The 13,350-nt window shown below is 45.5% G+C and overlaps 1 protein-coding gene across 3 annotated transcripts; it reads left to right on the top strand.

Moving 5' to 3' along the window:
• Nucleotides 1–186: 186 nt before the first annotated feature.
• Nucleotides 187–2,759, top strand: LOC120643558 (uncharacterized abhydrolase domain-containing protein DDB_G0269086-like). Of its 3 annotated transcripts, none has more exons than XR_005663050.1 (4): nt 187–696; nt 996–1,167; nt 2,193–2,243; nt 2,394–2,759. XR_005663050.1 is itself a non-coding variant. In XM_039919948.1 (4 exons), exons 1-2 carry the CDS (start codon nt 307–309, stop codon nt 1,164–1,166), a joined length of 561 nt encoding a protein of 186 aa, XP_039775882.1. In that variant the 5' UTR covers nt 187–306; the 3' UTR covers nt 1,167; nt 2,213–2,243; nt 2,394–2,759. The 3 variants fall into 3 exon arrangements, 2 of the variants coding, with proteins under 2 accessions (XP_039775882.1, XP_039775881.1); XM_039919948.1 differs by having other exon boundaries at nt 2,213–2,243; XM_039919947.1 differs by lacking the exon at nt 2,193–2,243 and having other exon boundaries at nt 188–696; nt 2,394–2,429; nt 2,468–2,759.
• Nucleotides 2,760–13,350: the final 10,591 nt, after the last annotated feature.

Here is a 13,350-nt window from a genome sequence, read left to right as displayed (position 1 = left end):
TGAAATGTAACGATTCGTATTATGGTTCATCTCTGTATTTATGTTTTTTCCTTGTTTCTTGCGAAGTGAACGAGGTATTTATACTTTGGGCCGCTACGGCCCAATCTTCCATTTGCCCGGCAGGTCAGTCAGGTCGCCGGCGGCTAGCGCTGCTTCATCTAACGTGGGCTTTGCTGGGCTGTAGACCTGTAGTGTATTTCGGAAAAGGCGGGCCCGCCGCAGGCCTTCTTCTTCTTCCCTTGCTCCGCTCCGGCAGTTCTCCAGTCTCCACCACCGCGATCTGCCCGTCCTCCATTTGCGGCGGCGATGGCGCTCTCCTCCTCCCGGCCGCACCGCCTCCTGCGACCGCTCCTCCGCGGCTTCCACGCCTCCGCGCCGGCCCTGGCGCGCGCGGAGCCGCACGAGTTCTCCAAGCCTAGCGGCTACCTGGGCAGCTGGGAGCCCGCGGGGGAGCCCCGTGAGGCGTGGGCGCGGCTGGACCGGCTGCGCAAGGGGTACGCGCGCGACGTGCAGAAGCTGCGGCGGGAGTACGCGTACGAGGTGCAGCTGATGGAGGCCGAGCGGCAGCGGAAGGCCGAGGCGCGCGCCGAGGCCGCCCGCGTCGCCAACGAGGAGCGCAAGGCGGCCAAGGCCGCCGCCGCGCAGACCCGCGCGGCCGAGCGGCGCGCGTTCGAGGAGGACTTCCGACAGGCCCTTGTACGTTTCTACTCCCCTTCTCACTCCACCCCTGTTCTCTACTGCACACAACTTGTTTGATGAATTGCGGTTTCGTTTGGACTTGTTAAAATACGAGTCTTAACACTATGTTAGTAAGGTACTATATTAGTTTGGGACTAAGGGGGCATTTAATCATAGACCTGTCTGTTTCAGCCATGTTGACTTCAGTTCGGAAGCTGGCATAATATCAGGATGTTTTGCACTCAATTGAACTTGTACAGCTAGTTGAGACTTGTGCCGCAAAATATGTTTTGTAACTGAGATGAGATAACGTGCAGATGAAAGAAAGAGCTGAGAAGCTGGAGAGCTGGCGGAAAAAGGAGAAGCTTCGGGAGCAGAAGAAGGCGGAGCAGAAGGAGCTCCTGCGCAAGAAGAGCAGTTTGTGGCTTTCTCAAGATAAACTTGAAGATCAAATACTCGATGCTATCAGGAACACCACTCCTCTATAAGGTTTTATTGCAATCTTTTCTCACCCCTCTTAACTTTGAAACGGGAAGAGCAGCAGTGTTTAAACTCTTATATAACGTGTGTGCAAAAGAAAATACATCATATTTAAATGCTAAACTCAAATTAAGTCGTTTTATAGCTAAAGTTCCTATGTAGATTATATGTTGTCTTTTAGATTGTATGAGATTTGTACTCTTGACCCAGTTCCATAAATATATTGGATCCACAGCTTAAATGGATAGTGTGCTTTGTGCTTATACTTATATGAAGTCTTTCCTTGTTTATACTAATATCATGTATTATGAACATTGTCTCTCTAGCTTGTACGTGAAGTTGTGTGTAAGCCTAGATCTTATAGAAAATCCAATACTCAAAAATCATGGGCTAAAACATTCCTCATCCAGCTAGAGAGACTGTATAAGATGTATTACATGCTACAAACTTCTCTTATTTAAGGGACAAGTATTATGAACAATGAGAAGCACATAAAAACATTCATGTGATTGTGATGTCCAAAGCAATCAAGTGAACAGTCTAGCAAATTATAGTATTAAACAAGAAGTTCTATGTCCTTTCCCTGAGCCCTGCAAAAATGTCTAAAAGATAATAACATTCGATATGCAAAATGCAGTCTGTGCTACAACTAATACATTACAATGAACTAATGGAGCTTTCTGAGTATAGGTGCTCTAAATCGTTACTCCCAAGCATTTTAACTTTTAAGTACATCAAATGATTGCCTTTTCAGATTAATGCAGTTGCATTCTTCTGTAGTTTGTACCTATAGAATGTATAGTGGCCTTTGGTTTCAAATCTGGAGCATTGTTTAGTTAAGACAGCATAAGCTGAACTCTCTATTTAATACATTGGTTTGGAATTTGGACCATATGCCACTGTTGACCTGTGGATTTTTAATTTGCACATTTGCATCCCCTGGGCATGGTACCCTACTGTGGTTGTCACCATGTTAACAAACTTTTTGTTAGGTAAACTGTCTATAGTTAACCTATCTTTCATTCACTTTGAAGCTTTGGTAAATGTTGTGCAGAAAGGAAAGTACCAGATTCTTCACTTTTCAGGTAGTATGTTACAATTTGGTTTCTGCTCGTGACCATATCTTCCTTTTGTTTCCATTGATGCTGAAGATGATTTTGATGTATTTGCGTGGAACTCAGCTATGACCATGTTGTACGGGATACTGATTGGTATGAATGTTTTCCTTTATCCAGGAAGCCAATGGGGTTGCACGAACCAGGAGGATGAACATTGCAGAGACGCCTCTGTCATTCCCCCTGAGAATTTTATCAAAGGCAGCAGCCAGCATAATGAGTAATAAGATTGAACTTCCGCTTTCAGATGTAATGACGTGTGTTTATTAGATAGACTTAGATTGGGTTTACACAATGTGCTTTTGGTTTTTGGAATTGATTGCACGTTAAGGAGATGATGGCTCTACCCAATTCATGATTGAGCAGAAATGGTTTATAGCTGGGTGCACTTGTGAACTGCCTCTGTCCAAAGATGCTGAAATCTAATTTGCATAGATTGTTGGCAAGATCTGGATGATACAGACAATGCAGTCCTGATATATGCCTTTTCCTTTTGCAGCATTTTTTTCTTTTTGTTTGGTGAAGAGTCATCATCGTTCTGTTAATCATTCCGTTCAATTTGTGTGAAAATGTTTTTTTTAAGTAAAATATGTGAAAATGTTCTGTGTTGATTGTTGAGGCACCATCCATGCTGCTCCTCTTTCCCCCCAATTTACACCATAAAAAAAAACTCGGCCGGGTGGGGAAAGACCGCCCCACCGGTATTGACTTTCTAGAAGAAGTCTCGGCTTCCCCGACCGAGAAAATCCCCGAACCCTGGCCCCGCTCTGACACTGGGGGCCGTAGCCCATGGGAACCCTGCATGGGCCATGTAAGGGTCCTCAGGCCGATCTGGGCCGTCCACACCAGTGCATTGGCACCGGGGCCAGCGAGGGGATTTTTTTACCCTCAGGCTGAAATTCGCTCACACGGGGAGTCGAACTCAGGATCTGAGGGGTGTCGCTGGAGTGACTAACCAACTAGGCTAGCATCCTTTGGCTTTACACCATTCCAATCAAGTTGCGAGAGAAGGGGAATATGATCTGAGAAGGTGAGCGTGAAAAGAAGAGGCAATGGCAAAATAAAATGGTGCGGCAAAAGGGCCACATGATGTCTAACATTCCAGTTTCATCACTTCATGTCACGCCGCAAGAGCATAGTAATGATTTGGCCCTCAGTCCTGTGTTGTGTTCTCAAGGTAAGATAAGCACAACTACCATTCACGGCCACTTCAAATTTTCAACCCAAATGGCATTAGCAGACTTGCATCGTGTTGGTCCATGGTTTGATGTCCCATAGTCCTACACCACCAGAGGCATAACAACGTTTCCGAACCTTGTAGACATCCTTTGCTTATACGAGGCATCATGAAACAAGAACACTGAAATTTCTGTTAAACGATTCCTGCAGCTTGCAGACAAGTTCATGCCTGGTACTTTCCCAGTTCATCCGAAGAGTAAAAATGTTTCTTATGAAAATTCTGTGAAGTTTTTTTTAGATGATGGGAAAAACGTCCCGGCCTTGACCTCATTTTTCTGTGAAGTTAGGCCTTGTTTAGTTGAAGAAATTTTTGGGTTTTAGAATTGTAGCACTTTCGTTGTTATTTAGCAATTAATATCCAATTATGAACTAATTAGACTTAAAAGATTCGTCTGATCTGTGTAATTAGTTATTTTTTCAATTATATTTAATATTTTATGTATGTGTCCGAAGATTTGATGTGATGGGTACTATAGAAAAAATTTTGGAAACTAAACAGGGCTTTAATGTGTTTCTGAACCTATTCAAAGAAAAATGTGCGTTCTGGAGTCTGAGTTTTTTTTTTTTTTTGAAAGGGAGTCTGAGGTTGTTTGCTGATGCGCATTTGCGGTGTGGTGAGAACGGGGCACAGCACAGCTCCCGTGCTCCGGCCTAGGGAGGAGCAAAGGCAAAAGGTGGAAGCATCCGGAACTGACTCGGGGTTAGGTAGGACTGCCCAAAGAAAACAGTGGAGTGTAGAGGTGAGGCCCCAGTTCGAACACTAGCCCGATTCAACCATCCAAGACGGATCATGGATCTGCTTGAGCTTGAGTGATTCCATGGTGGTGCAACACCATGGATTCGCTGTTTACATAACTGCAGCAAGTTTCTGGCAAAGAACAGAGCCTTGGCCGAAGGGTTAAGGATGTGTTTGGTTCATAGGATGGGTCTGTTCGGGACGGAGCCGCTCTATTATTCGTAGTGTTTGGTTCGAGAGCCAATAAAATAGAATGGCTCTGATGAGGAATATTCTTCTCAGATTCGGAACCAATTCATCCCTAAAATTTGGCCGAACGCACTCATCCCCCGTCAACGGCGTCGCGTCCCTCCCCTCCTCTCCGTTTCTCGCATCTTTATCACCCGCACCCCCACTCCCTCGTCATGCTCGGAGCCAGATCCTGATGGCTGACGATGAGTGCGATGGCTGCGGCAAGCTGTGGAACGGCATGGCGCGGTAAGGTGGTGAGCACCGGGTGGAGGCAAGCAGAGGCGGTGAGTGCCGGGCAAGCGAGCATGGCGCGGAGGACCGGCAAGGGGCGGGCAGGCAAGGGATGCGTGGAGGGCCGCCGAGTGCTGCAAGGAGGTGAGCAAAGGCGGCGGCGGCAGCCTGTGGCAGGGGTGCCATGCGGAAACGAGCGGACAGAGCAAGAGAAAAAGAAAGAAGATAAATCAATTGATCTAAACTTGCCCGTGGGCTTCAATTCGCCGGCGACGCTAGGTGGTCGGCTTTGATTCAGTGGCTAGAAGAATGTTGATTCAATTCGGTTGTTTTCCATTGAGTTCGGATCGATGCGGCAGCCGAGCAATCGAGCTCAAGTTTCTTCCTGCGGCGAGAGAAGTACCGGGAAGAGAAGGGAGGATATTATTTAACTGACAGCGGGCCATACAAAACGGTGGCTAATGGATGCTGTTATCCTATGCATCCACATGCCTCCAACCAAACACAAAAACGGAGCCGCTCCATTCTTTCAACCAAACATCAAAATAGAACCATTTCATTCTTAAAACTAGGAATAGAACCGCTCCACTCTACTCGCTCTCCAACCAAACACACCCTGAGAGATTGTGGCATGCCATTGCCATGGACATCAACCAAGCCAGTGAGCCATGTCCATGCCTGGTCAAATCTGGGGCAATTTTGCGCGCGTAACGGAACGGACCTATCTACAACCTAGCAGACGATTATGAAATGCTTGCCTGTTTGGAACCAGCTGCCCAAAGAAAATGGAAGCCTTCTGTTAAATGACATAGCCTTCTGTTAATGTTTAAGAACTGTTTCTTAGCTTTTGAGTTTGAGTCCTTACTAATTTATGTAATATCACGCTGGTAAGAACTCACTTGCTTCCTCTATCTTAAATATCTTAAATGACATAGCGATGCTTCCGCAATCTTTCAAAAAAAAAAATGGAAGCCTTGTTTGGACGGACAATCTGATTTGATCATCGGATGGAGGATTTTTTTTTTTTGAAAAGTAGGATGGAGGAATCGGAATCGGAATTCTAGAAAGAATCGCGTCATCATTCCTGATGGACGGATAATTTATATTGTTTCAATTTATTTTAGCTGGCAATCGGAATGGTTAAAATCTACTGTTCTGCGCTATGCTCCCCGCAACCCCCGTGCGGAATGGGGCGCGTGTCGCGCAACGCTTCAACCTGGCCCCCGCTCCGCGTGCGCCTGTCCAGCGCTGGCTCTCTGCCTGGTGGGACTGCATCTGTCGTGGGCCCGTGGTGTCAGCAAGAGGAGGAGATTCTCTCTCCCTCCCCGCCCCTCGAACCCGAACCCTCCTCGTCCCCGCCGCCACCTCCCCTCCCCATGTCCCGCCCCTCCGGCTCTCTCTCTTTCGCAGATCCTGGTTGTGGGCAGAGGCGACGGCGGGCCAAGAAACAGCCGGCCCCGGTGCTAGGGCGGCACGGCAGCCCAGCCACGGCGCGGCACCAGCCAAGCGCAGGCCGCTATGGCCTCAACGGCGGCCGACCCAGCGCGTCGTGCCGGACGTCCCGGCTGGTGGCTAGGGGGCGGTGCGACAAGGTGCACCCGCCCGGCCACGGAGCGACGACTCCAACGTAGGGAGCAGCCCGCTCCCGCGGGATACAAATGGTCCGATGCGGGGCGCCGAGGAGGGAGAAGAGGCGTTTTTTGCGAGACCCGCGACGGCTCGGAAGACGTGCTGGAGCTCGATGAGATGCGGTTCGACTTCGGGACCTGCTACAAGCTCCGCGGGGACGACCGCGCTAACGCCGGCGCCGCCGAGATCTTCGCGGGCCACCACGCCACAGGCCGAGCGTTGCCTTCAGGCCCGCGCCGCCAACGCCGGGGACGAGGCTGCCTCCCTCCGCGCGCACCTCACCGACACCACTCCTAGCACCATCTGCATATGCTTCCCGACTTTCTTTGGCTAGCGCTCGGTCGCTGCCCGGGATTCGATATCGAGATAAGTGCCCTCTCCTAGCACCATCTGCATACGCTTCCCCACTTTCTTCTTCCTCTTGTCCCGATTACGAACCCTTTTGATTCCCCATCTCCCTTCCTCCTCCCGTTTCCCTGTGGCAAACCCCTTTCGTGCAGATCTGTGAGCTCCAGCTCTTTGCACACTCCTCTTCGGACCTGATCCGCCAGCTGTTGCTCTTCCGGTGTAGGTGCAAAGGTGGCCATCGATTCGGTGACCTATGTCTACGAACGCCCATTGCATTAAGGTAGCCCAACTAATTTTGATTTGGATCCTTCCTTTGCTTCATCTCATGCCGTGGATATTGAGTGCACATCTAATTCTCTTATCTGTGCCTACAGTGAGTTTGTTGAATTGCGTCAGCAGGAACTCAGGGTGAGTTTCAGCCTTCTCTAGGCCTTTTCGATTGCTTATGTTCACTGTATGTTGTGCTTTGCATCAGTAGAAAGGCATAGTGATTACATCTTGTGTTTTTTTCTTATGCCTGCAGCATCCTTCTTGGGTTTGAGCAACAGCATAACAGGATGAGCTGGTCCCTCCTCTTTTTCTTGCCATGTGTTATTGGACATCTTATGAGAGAACAAATTTCATTCAAGTTCTTGCTTTAGTATCCAGTAAGTAGGGATTGTATTGCTCATTTAGTCTGTAGCAAAGATTGCATAGAATTCTAACCAGTTGCTGATATTGTGTAGTGTGTAGAGATGTAGTTAAGTAGTTCAGAGCATGGCATCAAACTAATTTAGATTTTTTTTTCTCAGTTTCTAAAAGCTTTATAGGTGCAAATTTCTGCTGTAGATTAGCAACATCTATGCATATATTATGAATAGGCAAGCCTGAAATTGATATACTCCCATTGTACCAAGTTGGTCAATATACATTGCTTAAAAATATCAAGTTCGAGAAAAATGTCAAATCCCACGAAATTAGCTAGATTGGATAGATAAATTTGAAATTCTGTAGCATTGAATCAGAGGTACCTTTCTTATGCATTGAAGCTAATAACAGTTTCAGAGATGAAAGAGTAACTATTTTCCCAAAGATATGTCAAAATAGCCCACAGGTTGTTGGTTTAGTCTTTGGCTAAATTAACTGATCCATACTACATGTTTGCTTAGGAATATAATTATGTACTCCTGGTTTGCTCAGCATGTTTGTTTTCCTGGCATGGCCATCTAAATGACCTCGCTATGAGAAACTAAGAAAGAACTTTCCTTTTTGATTGCCTCTGAAGAGGTTTGATCCATGTGATGTTTTTGAGTAAAGGCATATGATTTACTTTTCAGAGATTGGTGAATAGCAAGAGAAAATGTTATCTTATCTGATTCATGTCAATTTGTGGCTGTGATTTATATCTTTAGGACCATTTCAATATTGAGTAGAATACATAGCTGCATTGTATTTTTTTCCTTTCCTGTTTAGCATGATCAGAATTAAGTATCTGTACTTATGCAGAAGTAAACAATCTAACAAATGCAGACTTGTATATTTTACAGTGCTAATTGACTAAAAGAGATAATTTTGTTTCAAGATAGAATAATTTTGTATTGAAAGCTTCATCTTTGATTGCTGAATCATAGAAGTTTTTTGCAGTGATTCGTATCTTTAGGACCATTTAATATTGAGTAAAACACAAAACTGCACTGTGTTTTCCCCTTTCCTGTTTAGCTTAACCAGAATTAAGTATCTGTACTTATGCAGAGGCAAACAAACTAGAAAATGCAGGCTTGTATGTTTTAGAGTGCTTATACACTAAAAGAGATAATTTTGTTACAAAATGTAATAATTTTGTACTGAAAACTTCGTTTGAGCTTTTTCTTGTGAGCGCCATCAGTTGCCTATTCGGTGTGTCTTACATCTTGTGTTTTTTCTTGTGCCTGGAGCAATCTTCCTCTGTTTGAGCAGCAGGTTCTTAGGGTAAGCTTGTCCCTTTACTGGTTTTTTTCTATGTTTGCACGGCTTCTTTCTGTTTGCCGACTGCATTTGCTTTCGAGCATGATAATCAAGTTTGTTGTTTGTTGCTGGATCGTCTCCTGCCGAAAAGACAAAGGTTCGTGCACGGTTGCTGCTGCTTTCAGCTGTGTGTGCTCCAAGGACTTGCAGAGGTCAGTTTGCTCTTGCTGCTTGTTTCCTTTCCATGCATTGATTTTCCTCTGATTTGGTGTCCAATGTCTGATCTGCATAGAAAAGGTCTTGCAGAGTCTCTTCTAACTACTAAAAGGGCCTTGCAGGGTCTCCTCTACCTACTAAAAGGGCCTTGCAGGGTCTCTTCTACCTACTAATTCATCTGCTACCCTACTCGGATGTACTACAATGTTCATGATTGAGATGCCGGACAAACACCTGGTGCACAGGACAGCTTGGTGCTCGGATGTCTTGCCTTGTTATTAAAACGTCGTGAAAACGACGTTTAAACGAGCAAACACCGGAGGATGTTGAAACGCCTGAGCGTTTTGCCAAAATCGCAAAAAACGACGTTTTATTCTGTTTTCACGTTCGTTTCAGACGTTTCAATGTTTTTACTCGTGAAATCCGGTAAAACGGCGCTACATGGACGTTTTAGAGTCGCCCCAGTCCCCACCCCTCTGTTCCCGATCTAGATCTGAGGCTCACGCTGCCTCCTTCCTCTGTCTTGTCTCTGCGCTTGCCGCTTGCCCAGGCGCCGCCTCCCTTCCTTTCTCTGCTTGCCCGGGCGGCGCCGCCTCCTCCCGGTCGCCTCCTTCCTCTCCGGGATGCTCACGCCGCCTCCTCCCGGTCGCCTCCTTCCTCTCCGGGATGCTCACGCCGCCTCCTCCCGGTCGCCTCCTTCCTCTCCGGGACGCTCACGCCGCCGCCTCCCGGTCGCCTCCTTCCTCCACTGCTCCGGCGCCGCGGCCGGTCGCATCGCGGGGGGATCTGCCGCAAGCCCCGCAGGCCCGCACCGGCGCCGGCTCCGGTATAGGTACGCGCCTTCCCGGCCCTCCCTGATGTGTCCAGCCAGGGGCGGAACTCTCGGTATGGCAAGGTGTGGCCATTGCCATACCTTGTTTTACTATGAGTGTCTACTTCTTATACATGCTTGTTTTTTCTAGTAATTTTCTCTACATTGTCACCATGAATTGAGGCTTGGAGCTCTATCTAGCTTAGCTGCGTCACACCTCAACTTCAATCTGTCCTCCACCACTGTGTCCAGCAAGAGATACTAATGCTGCTATTGTGTGCTGTCCAGAACTCCAGATGGCAAGTAGTGGCGATGTTGGACGAGCTAATGCACCTGCAGAGAGTTCTCAGAATGATGGATACGATCCGTTAAAAGATCCAAGAAGAAGGCCAAAATCTAATGACCCAGGATGGAAGTACGCCTATTATGTTGAACCTGGCAAGCGAGATTTGATCTAATGCGCTCTTTGTCCAAGAAAGATTAAAGGGGGAATCATTAGGGTCAAGCAGCATCTTGCTGGTGGAAGCACAGAAATTCTTGTGTGTCCCAAAACCACACCTGAAATCCAGAAAGAGATGAAGGCAGCTTTGGATGCAAGAAAGACTAAGAGGGACATACCCGTTTATGATGACTCAGAAGAGGGAGATGGAGATGAAGATATTGTGGAAGTAATAGAATCATCTAGAGCAGGTAGCAGTAGTAGCTCAAGATCAACCAGCAAAAGAAAGGAATCAGCAAGCAAACCACCAACTGCACCATCATCGAAGAAGCGCATTAATGCTTTGCTACGACATACACCCCAAGAGGTCGTAGCGGAGAGGCATGCCAAAGGTCCTTATCAAAGAACCATTAATGTATCAATGAAGCCCAAAGAAGAAAGAGATGCTGTTTGCATAGAGATAGCTAAGTGCTTCTATGAGTGTGGCGTACCATTCAATGTTGCCAACTCAAGACAGTTTGAGATTGCTGTAGAGTCCATTGCACAATATGGTTCAGGGTTCAAGCCCCCTAGTTTCCATGAGCTACGAGAACCATTACTTGTGAAGTGTGTCAAAGAGGTAGATGGTGACAAGTAGAGGCATGAGGATGCATGGACTCAGTATGGCTGCACCCTCATGTCAGATGGATGGACAGATAGGAGGGGTCGCCAGCTAATAAACTTCCTAGTTAACAGCCCAGTGGGGACATTCTTTTTAGAGTCAGTGGATGCATCAAATGAGTCTCATGATGCCATGATGCTTGCAGACCTATTAGACCAGAGAATTGAGAAGATTGGCAGGGACAAAGTTGTACAGATTGTCACTGACAATGGTGCCAACTACAAGGCAGCAGGTAGATATTTGGTTGAAAGGACTCCTACATTATTTTGGACCCCTTGTGCTGCTCATTGCTTGGACCTTATGTTAGAGGATATAGGAAAATTGAAGAATTTTGCGAAGCCTATTACACGTGCTCGTCATGTCACAACATTTATATATAGGCATGGGAGAATTCTTAATGAGATGAGGAAGTTCACAAAAGGTATGGACCTTGTGAGGATGGCTGCTACTAGATTTGCCACTGCATTTCTCACCTTGAGGAGTTTACACAAGCATAAGGATGCATTGAGAGCCTTATTTTCTGGTGATGTTTTTACTCGTTCCAAAGTGGCTAAAACAGAGGCAGGGAAAAAAGTCTATGAAATTATTTTCTCAACACAATTCTGGAATTCAGTTGAGGACTGCCTTAGAGCTTCTTTACCTCTACTTGTTGTGCTAAGATTGGTAGATGGTGATGAGAAGCCTGCCTTGCCTGAGGTGGCAGCAGCTATGAATATAGCAAACAAAAAATTTCAGCATCATTCTTCACTCAAAACAAGAAAGCTTGTCTCAATCGCATCATGAAAATTGTTGAGAACCGTTGGGTGAAACAAATGGATACTCCTTTGTATGGAGCAGCACTATATTTGAACCCTGGAAAATTCTACAAGATGAAACAGAGTGATGATGATGGCTATGTTGGAGAGCTAAGGGGTTGCTTCAATGATGTGCTTGTTAAAATGGTGACAGATGACGATCTTAGAGACAAAATTGATGGTCAGGCTGTCCTTTATGAGAACCAAACAGAATCATTTGCAAACCCAATGGCTATAAGGAACGCTCAAACAAGAAGTCCAAGTGAGTATTCTAATACTTGTAAACTTCCAATATATATTTCAGCAACATGTAATTTGTTTTCAGCATCTAAATCCCAACCTATTTTCTTATTTAGTTGACTGGTGGCTTGCATATGGTGGTAGAATCATTGAGCTCTATAAGTTTGTAAGGCGGATTGTTAGTCTTTGTGCTTCATCATCCGGTTGTGAGCGAAATTGGAGCACATTTGAATTTGTAAGTTAGTTTACATCCTTACATTACATGACACTACTCAATTTTAGTTGTTACCTCCTTATTTATTGAGTATTGCTACTTTGGTTGTAACTTGTAGATGCATACCAAGAAAAGGAACAGGCTAGAGCATGAGAGATTGAATAATTTGGTGTATGTTTCATACAATAGAAAGATGGCCGCTAGGTTCCAAAAAATGCGTGAAGAAGGAAAGAACTTTGATCCTTTAGTTCTTGAAGATTTTGATTGGGACAATGAGTGGGTTGATCCATTAGCTAATTCAGCACCTATTGGGGGTGATCCTCTTTTCACATGGGACCATGTTGATCAAGCCGCTGGTGCATCTACACAACTTCAAGGACGTAATTTTCCTAGGCGAGCTCATGGTAGTCATGTGTCAAGAATTGTTCAAGATGAAGATGAAAATGACACTGATGTGGGTGAAGAAAATGAGAATGATGATGATTTTGTGCTTGATGACCTTGATATGGATGACGATGAAGCAACAAACAATGGTGGCAATGGTGAAAAGGAAAGGAATGATGATATCGGTCTTGATGAACTAGATGATGGTTTTTGAGACATCATAGATGGGAGATTGAATAATGCTTGTGTGCTTATTATTGTGCTTGTGGTTGTGGATTTGATTTGCTTGCTTATGCACTTGTGCTTGTGGACTTGTCATTCTACTATTTTATTTTGTTGTTTGCTTGATTGCTTTGGTTGTGAACATGTTATTTTGGAACTATTATTATGTGAACCTACATTGGTTGTTTGATATTTAACTAGTTGTTTGGTGTTAAAGTTAGTATATTGTGTGAATTAATTATTTATATTGATATTTTCCTATATTATTTGTCACGACGTTTAAATGTTCATTTAAACGTTTACAAGACGAAATCTGCTCTCCAACGTTTCAACGTTTTATCGTGCTAATAACATGGATGTCTTGTAATATCCATTATTCTAATGTTGGACAAACACTTGATGGCTAGAATAGCTTGCTCGGATGTGATGTAATATTTATGATTCAAATGTCGGATATACATATATATTAACATGTTGATTATGTGCCTGTTGCCAGATGTTGTGCTTTCGTATTACCAAAATTTGCCACTTTTTATTGTTGGTATTAATTTGATTGATTAAATGGTGGGGCGTGCATCGCGCTCCGAATGTTCTAGTGACGATGAACAACAGTCTTTCTTCTCTCGCTGCACGTATCCCAAACCCAATTTGGCCCCCGAAGGTTAAGAAAAAGGAAGCCGTCAACTCAACCGTGAAGGAGGCAGACGACCAGGCAGTGCGATCCTTCTCCGGACCACGTCTTTGCTCTAGAAGACTGGC

The sequence above is a fragment of the Panicum virgatum genome, chromosome 8K, assembly GCF_016808335.1.
Source record: "Panicum virgatum strain AP13 chromosome 8K, P.virgatum_v5, whole genome shotgun sequence".
Classification (NCBI taxonomy): Eukaryota; Viridiplantae; Streptophyta; class Magnoliopsida; order Poales; family Poaceae; genus Panicum; species Panicum virgatum.
Note: the sequence above shows the minus strand (reverse complement) of the source record. Positions and strands in the feature narration are given on the sequence as shown.

Coding starts and splice junctions, on each gene's coding strand:
- LOC120643558 (XM_039919948.1), top strand. CDS start 307: ATGGCGCTCTCCTCCTCCCGGCCGCACCGCCTCCTGCGACCGCTCCTC. Junction 697..995: donor AGGACTTCCGACAGGCCCTT/GTACGTTTCTAC, acceptor GATAACGTGCAG/ATGAAAGAAAGAGCTGAGAA.